The sequence below is a fragment of the Capra hircus genome, chromosome 12 (assembly GCF_001704415.2).
Source record: "Capra hircus breed San Clemente chromosome 12, ASM170441v1, whole genome shotgun sequence".
Lineage (NCBI taxonomy): Eukaryota > Metazoa > Chordata > Mammalia > Artiodactyla > Bovidae > Capra > Capra hircus.
The window spans coordinates 8,273,622-8,297,294 of record NC_030819.1 but is presented as its reverse complement, the minus strand read 5'-3'; the positions used below and the strand labels follow the sequence as shown (position 1 = coordinate 8,297,294).

The 23,673-nt window shown below is 38.7% G+C and overlaps 1 protein-coding gene across 1 annotated transcript in view; it reads left to right on the top strand.

The window, feature by feature from the left end:
• Window positions 1-23,673, top strand: part of ITGBL1 (integrin subunit beta like 1) — a 231,411-nt gene that overhangs the window by 101,799 nt on the left and 105,939 nt on the right. Inside the window, exons 4-7 of the mRNA XM_018056382.1 lie at window positions 428-550; window positions 5,543-5,683; window positions 8,236-8,376; window positions 16,611-16,757. Of these exons, the coding sequence (XP_017911871.1) occupies window positions 428-550; window positions 5,543-5,683; window positions 8,236-8,376; window positions 16,611-16,757 (552 nt within the window). The remainder of the gene's footprint in view (window positions 1-427; window positions 551-5,542; window positions 5,684-8,235; window positions 8,377-16,610; window positions 16,758-23,673) is intronic.

Genomic DNA, 23,673 nt, shown 5'->3' with positions numbered 1-23,673 from the left:
AGCTCAAATATTGCACAAAGCATTGAATAAATAACTGGTGAGGAAGATAAGCAAGGTTACTTTTCTCACAAAGCTTAGCATTTTCTGCTTTAGTTCACTCAGACCCAGGTGTAATCAGAAGATATTCATTCATGCATTGATTGGATGGACATTTATAATGTAACTCTGCTCTTAGGGAGTTCAGATTTACATTCATGGAACTATTAGAGGTCAATCATAATAGCTGTGTGCTGTAAAATGTAACTAATGGGCTACAATAATCTCAAAAAAGAATGTCATTATCCATCTCATCATACCCACAGTAAAACCTAATGGGAATATAAATTTGATTGAAATTGTCTTTATCCATGAAAAAGAGGTTAAAATTCATTAATTATCATTTATGTGCATTTAACAAATCATTTTTGCTTTGTTTTAAATGGTCTAGGTACATGTCACTGTGGCAGGTGTAAATGTGATAATTCAGATGGAAATGGACTTGTTTATGGTAAATTTTGTGAGTGTGATGACAGAGAATGCATAGATGATGAAACAGAAGAAATCTGTGGAGGTATGTATGTTAACTTTGCAAAAAACAATATAAGTACTTGATTTTGTCACTTGTTTCATTGAACTTTTATCTCTCTGAGTTTATGTACTAGGTTTACTCATTTAAGCTGAACCTGTGTTTATTTGGAAAATACTTCATATAAGGAAATATAGACTAAGGCATTCAGAGCAGATTAATAAAGCTTTGTTGCTGTTGTTCAGTCACCCAGTTGTGTCTGACTCTCTGCGACCCTGTGGACTGTAGCACGCCAGGCCTCCCTGTCCTTCACCAGCTCCCGGAGTTTGCTCAAACTCGTGTCCATTGAGTCGGTGATGTCATCCAACCATCTCATCCTCCGCCGTCCCCTTCTCCTCCTGCCTTGAATCTTTCCAGGCATCAGGGTCTTTTCCAGTGAAAAATTGTTTATAATTTTTATTTTGTAACTATTTTATGGAAGTATTATTTACAGTGTTGTGTTAGTTTCAAGCGTACAGCATAGTGATTCAAATGATATATTTGTGCATATATATATTCTTTTTCAGATTCTTTTCCATCATAGGTTATTATAAGATATTGAATATCGTTTCCTGTCTTATGCAGTGGGTCCTTGTTGTTTATTTTATATAGAGTAGTGTGTATCTGTTAATCCTAAACTCCAAATTTATCCCTGGTATCCCCTTTGGTAACAGGGTGTGTTTTGTATGTTTGTGCATCTATTTCTGTTTTGTAAATAAATTCATTTGTATCGTTTTTTAAGATTCCACTTACAAGTGATATCATATGATATTTAGAGCAGACTAGTATTTTTTGTTTTTCCCTTTAATTTTTTATTATTTTTTTAATTGAAGGATAATTGCTTTACAGAATTTTGTTGTTGTTTTCTGGTACTTTAAATGCATGTACACCCGTGATGGATTCATGTCAGTGTATGGCAAAACCAATACAGTATTGTATATAAAATAAAGTAAAAATAAAAATTTAAAAAAATTAAAAAAAAAGAAAGAAAAAAAAATGCAGAATCAGATTGTTCCCAGAGAAGAGCCAGATCATAAGGGCAACAGGCCAATTGCATGGTTCTGAAGTATTCCTAGTGGAATCTGTCTTCTTTGCTCAGCTTTTATTTCGCCTCTTTTCTCCCAGTCTCTCTATTGCATGTTTTAATTTCATTTTCTTTCCTGTTTTGAACCATAACCCTGTAAATACTCTCATGTGCTACTGGGGACGTTGAAGACCAATTGGATTATTAGCCTGGAATCTATCCCTCCCCACACACTTAGATAACTATTTTCATGATTGTTTCTATAGACAACCATTACTCAATCCATTTTGCTGTTGTATCAATTACTGCAGGCTTGCTAATGTCAAGAGCAGCAATGAGTACTTCTTATTCAATAGATAATTTACCAGGATCTGAAATGACTTGCCAGGGTTAAATGGAATTTAGACTCCTGTCTGTCTCATGCCTGGCTACCCTGCTGGCTCAAGTGGGTAAAGAACCTGCCTCAGTGCAGGAGACATAGGTTCGATCCCTGTGTTGGAAAGATCCCCTAGAGCAGAAAATGGCAACCCACTCCAGTATTCTTGCCTGAAAAATCCCATGGACAGAGGAGCCTGGAAGACTGCAGCCCAAAGGGTTTCAAAGAGCCAGACATGACTGAGTGATTCTGCACACCCACACGTGCTGTCTGATGCCAAAGACTGTGCGATTGATTGCTCCCCAGAGAGACCTGCCCTGGAGTTTGGAGCTCCACAAGGAAAGCCCTTCTTACCACTTGTACTATATTAATAGTTCCCTTCTCTTCTGCTTCCCTGTCTGCAACTCTGTGCCCAGGGTTTCAACCAAGACTAGCACAGGGCAGGAAAGTAAACAGCAGTGAGAATCACTTGTTTGGGAGCACTCTTCGCTGCTGTTATGAAACATTTTATCCTTCTTACCTCTGGCCTAATCTCTCTATCCATAAGTAATTAATTCTTTCATTGAAATCTGAAGAGACTCCATCCACAGAATCCTATCCTGCATACCAAATGGGTGATTTCAGAGGAGTATTTTCCCTGAAAGGATCAGGAGCCAGCGGGGTGGGGAGGAACCAGAAGGCCATAAAGTGTCACTAAGCTGCCGCTTTGTTTACAAAACAAATTGAGGCTTCAATTCCTGTGGTCATCCAGATGCTCTTGTTTTAGGTCAGCTCGGATCTGTCTCTCTGGTGTTCTTGCTGTACCACCAACCAGGATAAAACAAACAAAGAGAAGAACCTTCATTTTTTCCACCCAGTGACCTAAGCTCGATGCTGCTCAGACAGTTCTGCTAAAGGGCTTGTTCCAAAATGATTAGAAATTAGATAAAGCTGCCCACACATGTGATGTGTTTGTCTTCCTGATATTTCATTTGCAGTTATCACAGATCAAAAAAGAGGAAGGGAACATGTGTGGAGCCAGTGTTTTCTGATACACACTGCCAAAGCAAAGTCTGTTTGCGTGTGTAAATATAAATATTGACCTGGAAAGAACAGGAAATGTTTAATGCTCAACCTTTCCACTCATTATTTCTGTTGGTTTGAGGCTAAAGCAATTTCATGGTGCAAACTCTCTGACCACAGACAACCAACATTCCCATAAAATCCTATGGCGATGGCACTGTGTAGGATTCTAGATTTTCCATGTATCATTCACAAGAAAACAGTCTGTTGAGAGGTGATTTTACAGCCCAATAGGGAAGCAATTCAAAAAGAGATTTTCTTACTCCATCAGTTTGCACAAAGCCAAGAATGATGTTCGTTGTCTGGGCTGTGTATTGTCCTAAGGCTTATATTTTATCTCGGTTATCCAGCTATGTCTTATTATAGTATTTTCACTTGAATTATGAAGATATCTGCTTAATTTTCCATATCTGCATATGGTATAGCTTTACATGATTTATCCTAATAATCCTGTTCACCTCTATCTCAATGATTTTTTAGTATAACCTTGTCAGTACTGAATTTTATAAACATACAAAGAATTTGGGTATGAGGAATGAAGATTTATGATCATTTGTTAATCTCATGGTAAGCCTTCCATGAGATTAACAAACTGCTGCATGTTACATAAATTTCTTATAATGACAGAGGAAATAAAACTTTGAAGATTTCTGAGATTATACTACTTTAAGTATAATCTACTTAAAGGAAATTCTACTTTAAGAAGTTAATCAAGTCTTAAAAAAAAAACAAAAACCTGACTTCTAGGAAAAGCTTTTAGTAAGCAATTGTCTTGTTTCCTTTCAGTGTAACCCTCAGGTTCCTGAGGCTTGTGATATAACACTGGCTCGTGATATTTTTGTATACATACATGTAGAGATAGTTTTAAGTCCATGAATAAAATGTATAGCTTTTATATTTTACTATTGATGAAATCATTTGATGGTCTTTATGTCAGCTTAAGTGAAAAAGTTAAAATTTGCTGTAGAAATGACCCTTCTCAATTAGCTTGTGTGCTGAGTCACTCAATCGTGTCCTACTCTCTGCGGCCCCATGGACTGTAGCCCGCCAGGCTCCTCTGTCTATGGGATTCTCCAGGCAAGAATACTGGAGTGGGTAGCCATTCCCTTCTCCAGGGGATCTTACTAACCCAGGGATAGAACCCAGGTCTCCTGCATTGCAGCTGGCTTCTTTACCATCTGAGCCACCAGGGAAGCCCCATCTCCAGCTTAAGAAGAGGTTTTCTGTAAATACTCCAATTGCAGCTCATTTAGACAGAAAACATGACATTATACAGTGAGTCCTTGTCTCTTTCTCTGTATTTCACTCTAGCACTTTCTCTTCATCTCTGACTCTCTCTGTCTCTCTGATATGTATCTGCATGAAGGAAGTCTCATCTGAAAGGCAAAAATAGCCTGAGACCAGCATATTTTATTGTATTTTCCCTTCATATGTGTGTGTACCAGGCCCTACTGACACTCCTGCTGTTGGCCAGAAATGCCAGAGTGTTTAGAAAGAAAAATAGCCCCTCTCTGGGATGATGGCTGATGGAGAAGAGAGAGGCAAGAGCAAAGCCTTTAGCCATAGACTGATAAAGGATAAATTCATGCAAAGCAGAAAGAATAGACTAAAAACCAAAACGGTGCTGTTTTTCATCATAGGTGCAAGAATACACGTTCATGGTTGTTGACATAACTACAGAAAAAAAGAGGATATACAAGGAGATTTGGGGTGAAAAAGACTTGTCATCTTTTGGGAATTTGTAGGGTTGCTGGACATGGGCACAGAAAGTGATGAGGTGACATCATTACAAATTGCATGGACATAAGTATGAACAAGCAGAGTAATAGTTTGTGGAGCAATAGGAGCTACAATGGTGTGGGGGTGCAGCTGAAGACGAAACGATGGGCTGCCCTTACCTAGCACTTGTATCCTCTTGACAGATAGGAAGGGGATTTGACGTTAATACCAAGGATCCATGCTATTTTATTTACAGTTAGTAGTTTAAGTAACTACTAAAAGTTGATTTAGCTGAAACCCTCTGCCACGTGGTAAAAACGCAATAGCTTGTCGGATACTGTTGAATGAAAAGATGAAATGTTTCCTCTGACTAAAGAAATGGCTCAGTCATTAATACTGTGCATCCAAAGAAGTATGCACCATTGGTATCTCATGGTTGATTTCAAATGACTCAAGGAATGCTATCAGAGTGAATGCTTATATACATTTGAGTTTGATGTACACATTTGTGACTGGAGGCCTGGTAGGCTTTCTCTGTCTTTCATGCAGTTTCTTGAACATTCTGTCATTTTCATCAGCCAACTGGCTAGGACAAATTAGAGGACACCTTGACTTGCTTTATGTGTGTGATGATGTAGATATGGGCACACCTATGATGTTTCGGTGGCAAACTACATAATTTGATTATTTTAAGCAAGAACTGTGGAGCAGGTTGATTATTTCCAAAGGCAGAAGTGATCACCAAGAGGTAGAAAGTTAATTCTGCTTTTGAAAGCTGCTTTTTTTCCTCACTGTATAAAATTCATTTTGGGTAAAGGCCACGGAAAGTGTTACTGTGGAAACTGTTACTGCCAGGCTGGTTGGCATGGAGATAAATGCGAATTCCAGTGTGACATCACCCCCTGGGAGAGCAAGCGAAGATGTACATCTCCAGATGGCAAAGTCTGCAGCAACAGAGGTGTGTCTTTCATACTCATTACTACGTAATTGGGGAAAAAACAAAGCTCTTAATTATTACCTCACCTTTTCTGTGTATTTCCTTCCATGTGGAAGTCATCTTTTATAGGATTTGACTTTGATGTAAATCAATATTTCCTATACCAACAAGCATCCCTTTCTTATTTTTTTACTGGGCAGAACGCAGAAAGATAAGAAAGTTGCTGTCATACTTTCAGCTTCACTGAACAAATAGTTAACTCAGGGACTGTAATTTCTTTGGCAGCCCTCCCGAAATGACATGGTAGAGTGAAAAGGCGATTCTTGTAGATACTTCTGTTAAATGTCTCTTGACTAACAGAACCAGCTACAGCATGAACATCTAATTATTCAGAGAGCATTCCAGAAAACACTTGTCTTAATTGAGTCAATCAAAGGCTTGGTTACAATACTGAATTGATAGGAGTCATTTAGCTTTGATACACAATAATAAAAATGAGATAGTGAATAAAATATAGCCATGTGAAATTGAGATTGACCTTAGGCAGGAATTTCAAAAATATATTAGTATTGCTATCATGTAATTTAAAGTGAGTTAACTAAGTGTTGATATCAAATCAACTAGTATTAAACACTTGGAAGAAAATTCTTGAAAATACATGTTCTTTTTCCCTTTGTTGGCTGTCCTGGTAGATAAATAGCCATGTTGGGCTTTTCTGACTACTTGAAGTTATCAGTAAGTGGTCAGTTTCCTTCAATAAAAAAGTTAAAATCTAGAAAGCTAGAAAATTATTTTTTTGCATTTCTATAAATGAATGATACATTTTAATAGGTAACGCTTGCATGGAAAGCCTGAACACACCACCAGTTTTATCTTTTTAAAGGTTGACACAGAAAAGTAAAATATGCCCAGTTTCTGTACACAGAGAAAGGAAAGCAAAAGGCCTGAACTTGGGACAAAAAATATAAAGAAAAGTCCTCTCTTTAATTTGTGCAGGGCAGGTCTGATTATTTATCATACTAACTCACTTATGTTTTCATTTATTATACAAGCTATGTAGGAACCCTACTGATGGACATTTAGATCACTAGTGGTTTTTCAATGACATGATGCCACCATATTTAATGTTCCTATACATGTACTTTTCAGTTCTTTTCCTTTCCTCTACATACATTAATTGAAGTGAGCTTTTATGTTATAAGTAACATACATCTAAAGAGTCTATGTTGTGAAACTGCCATCCAGAAAGTTGTACATTTTATACTCTGTACCTGCACCAACTCTTGATCCTAAAACAATCTTTTTTATTTCTGTCTATCTGATGTCTGAAATAATTCTAACTCACTGTTGTTTAAAGTTCTCTTAACCCTTACTCATTACAGGTTGAGTTGTAAGCATTTTTACATTGATCTATTGTCATTATTTCTCTCTACAAAACTTCCAATTAGTGTCCTTTGTCTATTTTTCTGTAGGCATATTTGTCCTTAGATAATTCATTCTTAACAATTGCTTATGTCTATGAAAGTAGCTTCGTCTTTTAAATACATATGACTACATGTTTCGGCTGTTTTTATCTTTTAGTTTGTTTTTGGTGCCTTGCCCTCAGCCAAAATTTTAGATTCTTATGTTGTTAATTCTTTTATTTTTTCTTTAAATAATTTGCTTTGATGTTTTTGAATAAAAATGGATTTTATTTTACATTTTATGGTTTTATATCCTTAAATCTTTAGTCCAGCTGGAATTGACTTTGATGTAAGAGGTAAGAAAGGGATTTAATTTTGTTCCTTTCACAAATGATCTAAAGATCATTGCCCTAAAGATGATTATTAATAGTTCACACAACGTTATATGATTTACAACTTAACACTTCTCTATACGAATCTCCAAAAAGCCAGAGTTCTAGCTCTCCGCCTGCGTCAGTGTCCTCTATAGCCTGGGCTCGTCTGATCGAGCCGTGCCCGCTTTTCAGTCTTTCTGGATACGCTCCTTCTGCTCCAGTGGGTCAGGTCTGCTTAGGATCCCATGTCCATCCCCACCTTCCTTGGCTCACTCTCGCTTTCTTGACCTCCCTTGAATTGTTCTACCTCCAAAGCTCCTAAAACATTTCCCCTTCTCTCTTCTTGTCCAGACCATCTACCTTAATTACTTCTGCTCACACTGACTTCCACTTTCCCAACTTTTAGAGTATTTACGTCCTAGTAAATGTTAGTGCTTCCGTGCTAGTTTTTTTATTCGCTTTTTTTTTGGGGGGGGGGTCAAATAAATTGTAAACCTCTTGAGAGCAAGGGTGACATTTTATGTTAATTGTGTTGGTGTTATCTTTGAGTCCTACCAGCACGGTGCTCCTGACACATGCTGCAATCCCACAGAAGTATCGGCATGGATAATAACTTTTGTTTATGAAGGCTCTCTACTGGCCACTCTAGATGGTGTTTTCCTCTATAGACTATAATTCCTGAACATGTATATTTTCCAAATATAAAGTGAGCAACAGAAGAAAGAGCAATGGGTAAGATGCTTTCTTTCATGATTTTTCTTCCTTCGACCCATACAAAATTATTTTTCCCCTCTAGGGATTTGTGTGTGCGGTGAATGTTCTTGCCACGATGTGGACCCCACTGGAGACTGGGGGGATATTCATGGGGACACCTGTGAGTGTGATGAGAGGGACTGCCGGGCTGTCTATGACAGATATTCTGATGACTTCTGTTCCGGTAAGTGCTTTCCTAACTCCTGTTTTTATTTTATTATTATTGTTATTATTCTTTTTTAAAAAGATTTATTTATTTCTTTTATTTGACGGTGCTGGATCTTAGTTGTGGTGTATAGGATCTACTTCCCTGATCAGGGATCAAACCTGAGCCCCCTGCACTGGGAACCCAGAGTCTTCACCACTGGACCAGCAGGGAAGTCCCTAATTCCTGTTTTTAAATAAGAAAATGTTCATTTCCCTCTTTTCAAGATTTATTCTGCTTCTCCCAGAAACCGTGAAAGAACTGAATGTGCCTTCTGAAGAATTTGAGACCCATAAGACTCCTAATATCAACCTGAAAACCCTTTAGAGACTTCCCCACATTGGGCAAAGATTTGAGATGAAAACACACCCACTCTCTGAAAAGCAGTCTAATCTTTCACCAAAAAGAACTATTACCTCCACGTATCTAATCCTCAGCAGTGAGAACACAAAGCTAGCAGACTTGACCCCGAACAGGAGAGGCACCCTTAAGGCAGCTGTTACTAACACAGTACAAAACTAAAGACAGTGTGGCTCTTGTAGGCAGTTTATTGCATTGCTTTTTTGGTATAATTTATATACTAAAAGTTGTCCTGCATTAAGTCTACAATTGAATATCAATTAGTGGATTCCAAAATTCTATATGGACCAGCTACTCTTTGCCAGCATCTTTGCTGCATCTGGGTCACTGGTTCCAGCAATGAGGAGACAAACATAATCCTTGACAGGGAGCCTGTAATCTAAACGCAAGGGGCTTCCCTGGCAGCTCAGCTGGTAGAGAATCCACCTGCATTGTGGGAGACCCTGGTTCCATTCCTGGATTGGGAAGATCCCCTGGAGAAGGGATGGGCTACCCAGACCAGTATTCTTGGGCTTCCCTGGTGGCTCAGCTGGTAAAGTATCCGCCTGCAATGTGGGAGACCTGAGTTTGAACCCTGGGTTGGGAAGATCCCCTGGAGAAGGTCATGGCAACCCACTCCAGTATTCTTGCCTGGAGAATCCCCGTGGACAGAGGAGCCTGGCGGGCTACAGTCCATGCGGTCGCAAAGAGTCAGACATGACTGAGCGACTAAGCACACACAATCTAAATGAAAAGGAAAAAAAAAAAACCACCCTGCCAGAATTTCTAATAGTGCAAAGGAAAACAATAAGCAGTCTATTTTATCTTAAAAAATGTCACTCAACAAAAATGAAGTAATAGATTTTATTACATGGGATGATCCAGGAGGCGTAGACAAATGTTCATGCTTGATTGCTTGGTTGGTGTAAGGAAATATATAGGGAGCTCTGTCTCCAGAAAAAGTTTGCCAGCAAAGGCAGATAAAAGAGCTGCCGTTTTTAATTACGATGATGCAACTGCAAAGACTTTTCTGGCCTGGCCAAGGGGAGCTGGCTCCTGCAGCTTCCCCCTGCAGAAGAATCGCCCTGTTCTGATGATCCCTTGGGCTTGGGAGAATTTTCTGAATAGGCTCACAGAGGTGATGGGGTTGTAGGCTGTGATTTGAACAATAAGACATCAGGCTGTGATTGTGATTTTATTATTCCTTTGTTGAAGTGAGCTGAATGTGGCCAGTTCTCCACAGTCTGCCTCCCACACCTAACATGAGAAATTTAAGCAAGGGGAAACTCATTAACAGAGATCTTGTGCTGAGAGACACCTGTCAAGTTCGTTCACACACCTCATTCCATTTTATGTTCGCACGGACTCAGACAGGGATACATTATTATCTACGTGTAAGAGGGAATGTTCAAAGAAAATTAGCGACTTGACAAAGTTCACAGCGCCCTTAAGTGTCACCTGAAAACAACTTGAGCTGAAGTGCTCATGTCGTTTAATCTCCAAATGATGCACAGAGGATGCTTCAATTTTCCTTTATTTCGGTAAGGAAGGGATGTCCTTTGAATGCTTAAAATTCTTATAAAACTAGGCTTCTCTGAACATTGTTTTGATCTGGGGTGGGTGTCAATCTCTGGAGTATTTCTTCATGCTTAGTAAATCTTCAGAATTCTATATGCAATGCTTAGTGAATTATTAGTCTTCACAATTTTCCCAATTGCCCAGAGTTGCACCATGAGAAGAGAGCCATGCAATTGACTATTGAGTGTGGTAATACCTTAGTGTTATGAGATAGAAGTACCCCAAGGATGTGGATATTCTCTAGTGATTTATGCCAGGCTGGAGTGTAATAAGACTCAGATAAAATGAAGCTTTATTTTTAGCTCTCATTCCAGCCACCCTGAGAGTGTTGAGCTTATTTAAGTCCAAGAGAAATCTCCCATTGGATTATAGTTGGTTCATTTAATTGACCTTCTAATTTTACTTATTCATTCCCACTCTTTCCATTCATGTATTCAGTAATGCACTTCCGTGTAAATATTTTGTGCCTGATCCATCATGGGTACAGGAGATGTGATACAAATTTTAAAATATGATCCCTGCTCCCAAATAAATTAGTTGTATTTATTTGTTCTTTCACTCCTAAAGTGTATTTATCACTTCTTTCATACTTCTTTCACTCCTATTCACTGATACATGAATTCATCCATATACAAATATGACTCATATATCCACAAAGATACACACGCATGTACATGCCTCAAAGAGGATACTCTAGACAAGTTTTGAGTGTGACTGAAATGACGGCATGACCAGCCATCCTGAAGTATATCAGCTGCTCTGTTATTCCAGTTCTATGAACTGCTCCCCTGAACTGACTTTCTGATTCTGAAATAACTCCTTCTTCCTGATGACTGCTTACCAGTCTGATCCATTTTGCCAAATTCCCAAATAGGAAAAAATATGCTGCAGTGTGACTTTCCACTTTTTCAGCTTGCTCCTGCCTAGCAAAATGATGAAAATATAAGGTTAGTCCTGGCCTGGAGTTCCCTTAGTGTGGAAAGTAGACTCATTTGGTAGAACCATATTATAGGAGGAAATTTGTCTTTGTGGATTAACAAAGAGTTAAGGGAAGAAATGGAAGGAAATCATTACATACATTCAGTTGACATTGTCTTGAAAGGGAAAAATAATATATCAAGTGGATTTTTTTAAAAATGACAAGTGTTAGATTGAATTCATTTCCCCCAATTTTTTCTCTCCGTGGTCTTCATATTTCCTTGTGAGAAGCAACTTGTAAATACCAGATTCCAGTTCATGAGCATTTTTTGTTCATTTTCAAGGAGAGAAATAGCCTCTGTGGAAGAAGAGCATTCTGGAGTGGATGGAACTACATATGTCCTGGGTTGATGTTTCAGAGGTTAGATAGCTTAACACAAAAAAGTGCAATGATCACACACACAAAACAGCTTTGGTGTCAGCAACCTCTTCTATAATTTCTTGAGAGCCTTTAAAGCTCAGTGTTTTGTTTATTAAGTGAGTTTTCTTTTTTTTTTTTAAAGAAGGTTTCGGCGGTGCTGGGTCTTTGTTGCTGAGCGGGGACTTCTCTCCCTTTGCGGTGCGTGGGCTTGTCATCGCGAGGTCTTCTCTTGTGTCCGAGCATGCGCTCTAGGGCGCGCAGACTTCAGCGGTTGTGGCGCATGGCCCCAGGCATTGCAGCCTCTGGACCCTAGGATGCATGGGATTCACTAGCTGCGATTCCCAGGCTCTGGAGCTTAGTTGCCCCAGAGCTTATGGGTCTTCCTGGACCAGGGATCGAACACGTGTCTCTTGCGCTGGCAGGTGGATTCTTCACCGCTGAGCCCTAATGGGAAGCCCCTAACGCTCAGCGTGGCCGTGATGCCTTTGATGTCCCTTGCTGCCAGCTCCCCACTCTTGTGATGCAGTTCTGGCTGTGATCCTATTTACACGCCAACACTAGACACTGTTGTTTTTCCCTTGTCATGAATGTGTGTGTGTGTCTAAGGAGTGTTCATAGGCCTTTGAAAGCAGTTCTCTAATGTATTTAATATCTGCTATAAAACAAGAACATTCTATATCTTTCCTCTCTATTTTGTTGATTCCCTTGTCTACAGAGTTTAAAAAAATCTTTGTTAGAATCAATGAAGTGAACTCCTGAAGGCCAAATATATGTGGATACATACACACCTAGATTTGACACATTAGCACTGAAACGTGATGTTTCAGATCAGGGTGGGAGAATTCACTTCTTCTAGGTCTCTCACTTTAAAGATAAAGTGAAATGGAGCCCGGAAAGGTGAACCATTGACTCATTTAGGTGGAGGACACGGATCTCCTAACTTCTTCATTTTTGCTTTTTTCTCTATTTGTTTATGAAAGACTCTGATATAGTATGTTATGGCAGTCTAAAGGATTTTCATGATAAATAGATCTTATCATTTCTAAACTTATGAATCAAAAACAAGCATTTTCATCATCTTCATTTTATCTCTCTAAAATTGAGAAACTAGTAACCTCAGAAGAGAAATTGCAATTTCAAGTTTTGATTTCCTGTCTTTTCTGAAAAGCTAAATACCTGCTTCAGAACCTGGTATTGATACCTTACATTTCTAAGTGGGTTCCTAAACCCACTCATGAAATACCATAAAGAATTTTAGTAGAAAAAGGTACAGTTTCATTTAGATTGGAATCCATAACTTATTTTTGGCAGCATGTGACTTTAAGTTATTGAATATAATTTTATAATAAAAATGTAATTTTTACAACTGTGAAAGCATAGTTTTGTTTATGTTTTCACTTGTCAGGTTAATCTCTGGTCAACATTTAGATTAGCAATACCACTGTCGATACTATTTTTTCACCATTCTAGACTAGAGTTACATTTAAGCCTTTTCTCTATTACTTTTGCATTTGCTTCTTCTGTGATATTCATCAGAGTATTGGATTTAGGTATACCTACTTTTCCCCAAACAAAGAAACCTTCAAAAACATTCTATATGCCACTATTTCACCATTTAAACTGGTTGCCATATACTTACTGACTCTCGGGAATTACTTTCACTGTGAATGTTTTACTCAAGTCATTCATTTTTTTCATAACCCTTCATTCCCCAGCTTGAACGTATTCACTGGATGTTGGCTTCTGGTGGCAAAGTGTAGAGGGCATAGACGTGGATGATTTGACGAGGCACAGGGGCCATCCTGAACTAGGCAGTGTTCTCCCACTTTGATCCTTTCTATTTAGAGGCCAGACCTTTCAGGCCAGGCCAGTTGCAGCAATGACAATATCCCATCAGTTCTTTCCAGTGTGTACACAATCGACCGCAGCTGTTTCTGAGAGTGCCTTTTGCTCAGATGAGGCAGGGGCTGGGGTCCAAGGCTGAGCCCAAGACACAGAAGCTTAAGGGTCATCACACATATGGTGAAAGTGAGGGCACATTTTATATCTTCTTCCCGTTTTTGTTTGGAGTTGGTGATGCCTAGGATGACGCATAAACTCGGAGTAGTAATCCTTGAGAAGGTCCGTGATGCTGCATGAAATGCACAGGAAATAGAGGTGAAGACCTTATGGACCACGTTTCCCCTAGAACTTGTAGAAGTGCTCAGAAATAGCAGAGGGCCAGGAAAGTGAAGCCACATAACGTTAGGGGCAAAAGCACAGAGAGTAAGAACTAAGTGAGGTAAATAGAACGAAAAGAGAAGAGAGTGGATATGAGGGCAACAAGGGGAAAGACTTGCATCTGCACATTTTTTAAGCATTTGTTAAAGCACCCACAATTAATCTGACTTCTGAAGATAATGACCAGATTTTAATTTCAAGAATCTCTATTAATAGTATCTGACCATCTTCACAAATTTGTTTTTTGCCACTGCAATGTTTTTTTTTAATGTTGACATGTGAATGAACCTCAGACAGAAAGTAATGGCTATTCTGTTTTAGAAAATGGTTACTTATTTTTAAATTACTTGTTATTAATTTATTGATTTATTAATTTATCATTTATTTGAATTCCCTGGGTCTTATTTGCGATGCATAGGATCTTCGCAGTGGCATGCTCTAGGATCTTTAGTTGCACCATGTGGGATCTAGTTCCCAGATCAGGAATCCAACCTGGGTCATTGCATGGGGAGTGTGGAGTCTTAGCCACTGGACCACCAGGGAAGTCCCTGTAATGGCTGCTCTTAAGCCAACTATAGCACTTCAGAATATCCTCCCATCAGTCCCCATCTTTGTCCACACAGACTCTGACTTTATGCCACATGCCAAGGGATCAGGACTGTCACTGCCTGTGAATTCCAAGCACCTGCAGTAGGAGGTGGCCTTCTCCTGAGTACTTAGGAATTCCCTGGCCTCCTCACCTACTGGATGCTTTGTTCTAACTTCCACAGCTATTTTAAACTTTCAAGAGAAAAGCCTTTTTCCCCCCTTTCAATCTGTGTTTTTCAGTTTTATTGTTGAAGTATCAGCTCGTCTTCCACAAATGGCAGCATGTTCTGTACTTTGTCCAGCATCCTCCTGGCACATTCAAGTGCCCTACAAATGATGCTGCTTGTCTCCCAGAATTTCAAAGTCACCGGCTCTCATAGAACAACAGAACTGACTGTACTTTAAATGTTAAAGATTTTGTTTTAAAACCTGTTTTTTATCTATGCATTTGCAATACAACTCTGTTTGCAAATTTTGCCCTAAAAATTATATCAGGACAGGGAAGATGGGGAGGAACTTTGTAAGCTAGGATAAATGGCTAGAAGCTAGGGAACCCAATAACCTCAGAGCTATAAGTGTTAGTAAGTTAAATTTTTATAATAAAAATTCTTGTGTTTGAAGGTCTAAATGATCATAGTCACATGTCGTATGTATCTATTAGTAATCAAAAAATTTTCCTTTAAAATTATGAGCTCTAAGACAAAGTGTTAGTAGCAACAGCAATTTGTTCCATAGATTCTGTTACATAGCAGGTGCTCAATAAACTTGTTGAATGTGATTTAGTGTAAATGAGAGATTTGGGTTCCGTAGTCCCTAATAGCTCATCCTACTTTGACTATGATTTTATGATTTATTCCATGAAGAAGCTGGTTTATAATGAAAAGCTTCCTGATGGACAGATGCTTCAAACTTGACAGATGGACATCTGCCCACAGACCTCATGAGATACTGATAAAACAGGCCAGTCTTCACTGAAGGCCAGTTTTCATACTCTGTGATGTATATTAATATCGATGGACATGAGTTTGAGTAAGCTCTGGGAGTTGGTGATGGAAATGGAAGCCTGGCCTGCTGCAATCTATGGAGTCACAAAAAGTCAGACACGACTGAGCGACTGCACTGAACTGAATGCAAAATGCAAAATAGCATGGATTTTTCATCCAATACCAACATACTTGATTTACTTAAGGAAAGTGTAATTCTACTTCCTTTAAAATCCTTCATGCATTTTTGGAGGAATTATTGAAATCTGCTTTACTTTGTGTTTGTAATAATGAGTTCAGAACGGTTACGAAGAGTTAGCAAAACTCAGCTAAGTTATTCATTCCTTCCTGTTCCTACTTGGTTAGATGTGTGGGCTCAAATGAACAAAAATAACAATAGCTCATTTTTATGTAGCATTTTAAGATACAGTATATACTTCTTGATAAATGTGGATAGATAATGTGGTTTAAAATGAAGAACCTCAATGTCAAAGAGGCTGTCATTTGACCAGCTGTATTCAGTAGGGAGCAGGGTCAGGATTTGAACCTACTTATATGATTGATAACCTGGTCTATTTTCTGTTATACCATATCACCACTTATCACAGTTTTTTGCAGGCTGTGTGTCCATGTGTAAAGAAATTAATTTCTTTCCTGACCTCTTTTGTGTGTATGAAATTAGTCTTCAAGGGTTGTGGGGAGTAAAAAGGTCATGAAAATAAAGTCTGGGAGACTCCAGGAGCTGAGACCCTGTTTCAAAAACAAATCGCTTTCCATTTCCTGTGGCTCTCCTCCATGTGGATTAATCGCCAGATCCATTAAACCCTCCATTTGGGCCCCAGCAGGCTAATTCAGTCTCATGCACTTGGATTTTGAAAGATTCAAGTTGATAGCCCTCCGAACCTGTTTATCTGATCTGGGGTTGTTGCTTTTCTTTACCCTTCATGATCAATCAATACAGCTTGGGTATTTAAGAACGTTGTTGAAAAATGGACTTTTGCCTTAATGTTTTCTGTGGTGCTGATGGAGATCCTGACTTCTTTGTGACTGTTTGGAGACTGATTCTGACTTCAGTATATTTTTCTCATATACATGTGTATGTGTATATATATATAATACATTTTTACATACACTAATATACATATATACTTACTCTCATTGTGAAGGTCACGGGCAGTGTAACTGTGGAAGATGTGACTGCAAAGTAGGCTGGTATGGGAAGAAGTGTGAACACCCACGTTCCTGCCCGCTGTCAACGGAGGAGAGCATCAGAAAGTGCCAGGGAAGTGCCACTCTGCCATGCTCGGGAAGGGGTAAGTGAGGGTCTCAGGCCTTGCCACCCACCACCTCTCACCCCGTGAGTCGAGTGAATTCAGTTCACACGTATCTTATTTAAAAGGTAGCTGAGATTCCTGAATGAGGAAAAATTTGCCTTTTCAGAATAATGACTCCAGTATCCACGAGTGAAAATACGGAGAACTACAATCTCTCTCTTTCTTCCCGTCGCACCCACCCACACCCACACTCACTCACTCAGTCTACTTTAGCTCTGAGATTTGTTCAATTTCCATCTAGTTCAATGCTGCATTGAAAGAAGAAAAAAAAAAGTTTGGATATTTGCTCAGAGCTTTATCAATAAAACCATCTAATTGTCCACTGACATTTCTGAAACTTAATAACATCCTATTGAATTGTACTGTTGGCTTTTGAGAAAGCACCGTATAAACAGACAGCTTGGAATAAGCTTTCCTCCTCTTGGGTGGCATGTAGCCTCAGGTGTGTTCTTGGTACCAGATCAGTACACATTGGAGGAGAAGGAAGGATTCATCTAAGGGAAAGCTGGTTTCATTGTTTTTGATTTCTCAAAATAAGAAATACAATTTCACCTCTCATGTGAAAATGTCAACGTTAATGTGAAATATGCTTTTGGAGGAACTGGTAATTGAAGTTATTACAAATTTTATTCATGAAAGAGGAAAAGGAGAAAGATTTCCCTTATGTGAATGTTAGATCAGAACCACCACAATATTGTAAAGTAGTTAGCCTCCAATTAAATAAATTTTAAAAATTAATTTTATGTTGCAGGGCTTTTTTTTGAAAAATGAATTTTTGAGATAGAATTCAAGTGTCATAAAATTTATGCTTATAAAGTATACAACTTAGAGGTTTTGTTTTTTTTTTTTACTGTATTCATAGAATTATCTGACCTTCACCACTGACTTGTTCCAGAACATTTTCATCACCGCAAAAAGAAACTTGATAACCCTTCCAATCACTCTCCTGTATTCTCTCCACTCAGCCCCTGGAAACCATTAATCTTCTTCCTGTCTCTGTACTTTTGCCTGATCTGGATGTTGCATTCTAAACATGAAATGTGTTCTTTTGTTTCTGGTTCTTCTCCCTTAGTTTAATGTTTTCAACATTGTAATGTGTCGGTATCCCATTTTATGGCTGCATAATATTCATCTGTATGGATATACCACATTTGTTCATCCCCTCATCTGTCAATCAACATCTGAGTTGTTTATCCTTTTTGGCCATTGTGAATACTTGTCTATGAATATTTATATACAAGTTTTGTGCAGAGAATTTTTTTTTTTTCATTTCTCTTGGCTATCTGCCCATGAGTGGAATTGCTGTATCACGTGGAGTTCTACATTTAGGTTCTTGACATACCGTAACACTGGCTTTAAAGTGACTACACTGTTTTAGTTTTCCTTCAGAAGTGTATGAAGGTTCCAATTTCTCCACATCCCCACCATTATTTATTATCATATTTCATCTTTTCTCTATTATTACTTTTTTGAGCGGTGGGTAGAAAACCCTCCCAAGTCTCCAAGATTATTTGTAACATACTGTTTTCCTGTACTCTGGTATTTATCTCTAATGTTTACAAGAAAGAGGATAAAATATGAGTGGAAGGAATTTTTAATTTCAGAAGCATTTCTGATTTGCCCCATCCTTCACTAATAACCCCAGACAGGAACCACTGTTATACCAGTATTAGTAAAATATTGTGATTCTAGTGCTTCAGCAAGCCTATTATGCTCTTAAAATAACAAAGACTAAAAAATCAGTTTTTCTTGGACTATTGTTATTTATTTATTGCTAAGAATAGCAAGCTATATAATAGAAAAATAAGAAAAGCATATAAAATGTCTTAAACATATAAAATGACTTTAAGTGTGTGTATATGTGTGTGTGTGTATTTATCTGCCAAAGTTTTCCATTTGTCTTGAATTTTTATATGATGTTAGTGCAAGAGAATTATTTATGGACTTCATATATCAATGTTTAATAAACTCTGATAAACATATTTGTCTCCTACCTTTCTGAAGAATCTTTAGTTAGTTCCTATATTTCAGGACTAGAGTATATTTAAAGTTTATTGTACCAAAAAGGTGTTAATATGTAGAGAATTATATTTTTAATTTTTTCTAAAATTCATTCAAGCCTTTTGATGCTCTTTACCAATTGTAAGCTTCTCTAGTTTCCTCACAAGGAAACAGAGATATTGATGAGTGAAGTGGTTTTCCAAAAAACTATAACAAAATGTAAGAATTTTGAGAATGAAGACCAAGGATTTATGACAGGCAGGCCAGGGCTCGGACCAGTGGTCAGAGACTTCGTTTTTTATAGGGCTACATCTACAAACTCATGGGCACTGGAGGTTTTAAAGCAAATGGCCAAGATGAAAACTTCCAAAGGATTAGTTCTGCAGTTTATGAATGACAACTGCAGCTGTGGTTACATGAGTGAAGAAAGCAATTACAAGGCCCATCGGTTCTCCAGCCGGAGAGCCTCAGCAGCTCGCCAGCTGGGGCCAAGGGAAAAAAAAAAAAGGCAATTCTCCTGGTAGAATTAAATTAGATTACTTGCTTGTGCTGGTGATGACTATGTGTGATCATTATTTCTTAAAGGCAGAGGAATAATTTAGAGGATGTCTTAAATTCTTGGTTAATCCTGTGATTCCTTGATTTCTGTTCCTTCATTTAGTTAGATGATTCTCCTGGAGCCAGTGTGGATACCCAGTGGTTCATCCTAATTTCTGCTCCTGGGGTTGGGGGGCGGATGCACCTTTCTCTATTTTCCTATCAGTGTTCCGCTCCAAATGCAAAAGAGTCGGACATGGCTGAGCACACAGACACAGGTGATGTCTACACATCAGTTTTCAACTCTTCTTGGTTAAAAACACACTTTTATTGTTATTGAGGTTCTCCTGGGTATGTGCCTGGCTTTGGCCAGAAAATATGAGCACAAGGGATGTTATCACTTCTGAGCAGAGGAGGCAGAGGCCGTGAGAGACTGTCATGCTGCCGCGCTCCCTGGCATGGAGATTTGCAGTGTTTGAGATGGTGGCTGGTCATTAGTCTGGGTCTCTAAATAAGGAGATGTCTGCTGACCCACCAAAGGTCTGTAACACAAGTGAGAAATAAACCTTCATTGTTTCAAATGCCTGAGACATCGGTGTTCTTTGTTACGGCCGCAGAACTGATCATACTCTCTTCTGCATGCAGAATTACGGAACACAGCCAAAGCAACACAACCAAGCTAGCAGTGCAACAAAAACGGCATGTAAAGCCGAAGAGATAAGTATAAAAAAATTGAGGTTTATTTTGAATATATCATATCAGAATGAGTATCTAAATCAGCATAAATAGGGACTTCACTGGCAGTCCAGTGGTTAGAAATCCATGCTTCCTCTGCAAGGGACATGGGTTCAATCTCTGTTTGGGGAACTAAGACCCCATATGCTCCATGGTGTGGCAAAATCAAACGTAAATATATGTATACTTTATAAGTGATACATTTATATTATTCTGTTAATATCTATAGCATTTATGGGCACAATAAAATGCTAAGAGCATTGAATGCATTACCTTTTTTAATATTCCCAAACACAATGAGGTAGGAAGAAATGTAATTCTTCTACTTTTCATAAAAGAAGAAACTGGAACAATCTGTCATCTTACCTGGTAGGTGCAGGAGGTACAAGTTTTCATAGAAATTTAAATCTAGGCCCTCCATGTCATGTAAGATAATTTACTGACATTCTAACTTGTTAATGTGTTCTTATAACAATTTTCTGAACAACTTGCAGTGAATGTATATTTTCTTGTTATAAGTATTCTGTAAAATTATTGATATGGCTGCATAGCATTCCATCATATGGTTGTATCCATAGCAAAATAATTTAATCAACCCTCTTTTTTTAGAAATCTAAATTGTCTCTTATTTTATTCAAGTGACAAATATCATACTTTATACTCTTATAGCGGAGTATTTGCATAAATCCTAAGTATTATTCTTAGCTGTGGATTTGTTGTTGTTGTTGTTCAGTGGCTCAGTTATGTCTCGCTCTTTGCAACCCCATGGACAGCAGCAGGCCAGGCTCCTCTGTCCCTTACTGTCTCCCAGAGCTTGCTCAAACTCATATCCTTTGAGTCCATGATGCTGTCTAACCATCTCATCCTCTGCTGCCCCCTTCTCCTTTTGCCTTCGATCTTTCCCAGATCCAGGGTCTTTTCCAGTAAGTCAGCTCTTCACATTATGTGGCCAAACTATTGGAGTTTCAGCTTCAGCATCATTCTTTTCAATGTATATTCAGAGTTGATTTCCTTTAGAATTAACTGGTTAGATCTTGCTGTCCAAGGGACACTTGAGAGTCTTCTCCAGCATCACAGTTGAAAAACATCAGTTCTTTGGCTCTCAGCCTTCTTTAGGTCCAACTCTCACATCCAAAAACCATAGCTTTGACTATATGGACCTATGCCAGCAAAGTGATTCCTCTTCTTTTTAATACGCCGTCTAGGTTTGTCACAGCTTTCCTTCCAAGCAGCAGGGATCTTTTAACTTCATGGCTGCAGGCACTGTCCGCAGTGGTTTTGGAGCCCAGGAAAATAAAATAGGTCACTGATTCTGCTTTTTTCCCTTCTATTTGACAGGAAGTGATGGGACTAAATTTTGTTTTTCAAATGTCGAGTTTCAGGCCAGCTTTTCACTCTCCTCTTTCACCTTCTTCAAGGGACTCTTTAGTTCCTCTTCACTTTCTGCCATTAGAGTGGTATCATCTGCATGTCTGAGGTTGTTGATATTTCTCTCAGCAGTCTTGATTCCAGCTTGTGATTCATCTAGCTCAGCTTTTTTCATGATGTTCTTTGTATATAAGTTAAATAAGCAGGGTGACAATTTACAGTCTTGTCTTACTCCTTTCCTGATATGGAACCAGTCCATTGTTCCATGTCTGGTTCTACCTGTTGCTTCTTGATCCACATCCACAGTTTTCTCAGGAGACAGGTAAGGTGGTCTGGTATTCCCATATCTTTAAGAATTTTCCACAGTTTGTTGTGATCAACACAGTCAAAGGCTTTAGCATAGTAAAGTAGTAGATGTTTTTCTAGAATTTTCTTGCTTTCTCCATGTTCCAAGAAGTGCTGGCAATTTGATTTCTGATTCTGCTGCCTTTTTAAAAGCTGGCTTGTACATCTGGAAATTCTTGGTTCACAGTACTACTGAAGCTTAGCTTGAAGGATTTTGAGCATAACCTTGCTAGCATGTGAAATGAGTGCAATTGTATGGTAGCTTGAACATTCCTTGGTATTGCCCTTATTTGAGATTGGAATGAATACTGACCTTTTCCAGTCCTGTGACTGCTGCTGAGTTTTCCAAATTTGCTGACATATTGAGTGCAACACTTTAACAGCATCATCTTTTAGGATTTAAAATAACTCAGCTGGAGTTCAGTCACCTGCACTAGCTTTGTTCATAGTAAGGCTATGAACAAAGTCATAGTCAGGCCCCCTTGACTTCACACTCCAGGATGTCTGACTTTAGGTGAGTAGCCATACCATTGTGATTCCAGGTCATTAAGACCTTTTTTGTATAGTTCTTCTGTGTATTCTTGCCACCTCTTCTTAATCTCTTCTGCTTGCTTCCCTTGTGGTTCAGCTGGTAAAGAATCCACCTGTAATGTAGGAGACCTGGGTTTGATCCCTGGGTTGGGAAGATCCCCTGGAGAAGGAAACAGCTACCCACTCCAGTGTTCTGGCTTGGAGAATTCCACAGACTATACAGTCCGTGGGGTTGCAAAGAGTTGGACATGACTGAGCAACTTTCATTTTCACTTTTTTCTGTTAGGTCCTTATCATTTCTGACCTTATCATGCCCATTCTTGCATGAAATATACCCTTGAAACATCCAGTTTTCTTGAAGAGATCTCTAGTCTTTCCCATTCTATTGTTTTCCTCTATTTCTTTGCACTGTTCTTTTAAGATGGCCTTCTTATCTCTCCTTCCTATTCTCTGGAACTCACTTGGGTGTATCTTTCCCTTTTTGCCTAGCCTTTTGCCCCCCTTCTTCCTCATCTTTTTGTAAGCCCTCCTCAGACAACCACTTTGCCTTCTTGCATTTCTTTTTCTTGGGGGTGGTTTTGGTCACTGACTCCTGTACAGTGTTATAGATCTCTGTCCATAGTTCTTCGGCACTCTATCAGATCTGATCTCTTGAATCTATTCATCACTTCCACTTTTTAATCATAAGGTATTTGATTTAGGTCATGCCTGAATGGTCTAGTGATTTTTCCTACGTTTTTCAATTTAAGCCTGAATTTTGCAATAAGGAGCTCATGATTGGAGCCACAGTCAACTCTAGGTCTTGTTTTTGCTGAATGTATAGAACTTCTCCCTCTTCAACTGCAAAGAATGCAATCAGTCTGATTTTCATATCACCCATCTGCTGATGTCCATGTGTAGAGTCATCTCCTGGGTTGTTGGAAAAAGATGTTTGTCATGACCACCCTGTACTCTTGACAGAACTGTGTTAGCCTTTGCCCTGCTTCATTTTGTACTCTAAGGCCCAAACTCGCCTGTTATTCTGAGTATCTCTTGACTTCCTACTTTTGCATTCCAATCCCCTATGATGCAAAGTACATCTTTTGAAACAAACCAAGATCATTCTGTCATTTTTGAAATTGCATTCAGGTACTGCATTTCAGATTGTTGGCTATAAGAACTACTCCATTTCTTCTAAGGGATTCTTGCCCACAGTAGTAAATATCATGGTCATCTGAATCAAATTTGCCCATTCCTGTCCATTTTAGCTCGCTGATTCCTAAGGTGTCCATCTTCAATCTTGCCATCTCCTGCTTGATCGCATCCGATTTACCGTGATTAATCGACCTAACATTCCAGATTCTTAGGCAATATCATTCTTCGTAGATTAGAACTTTAC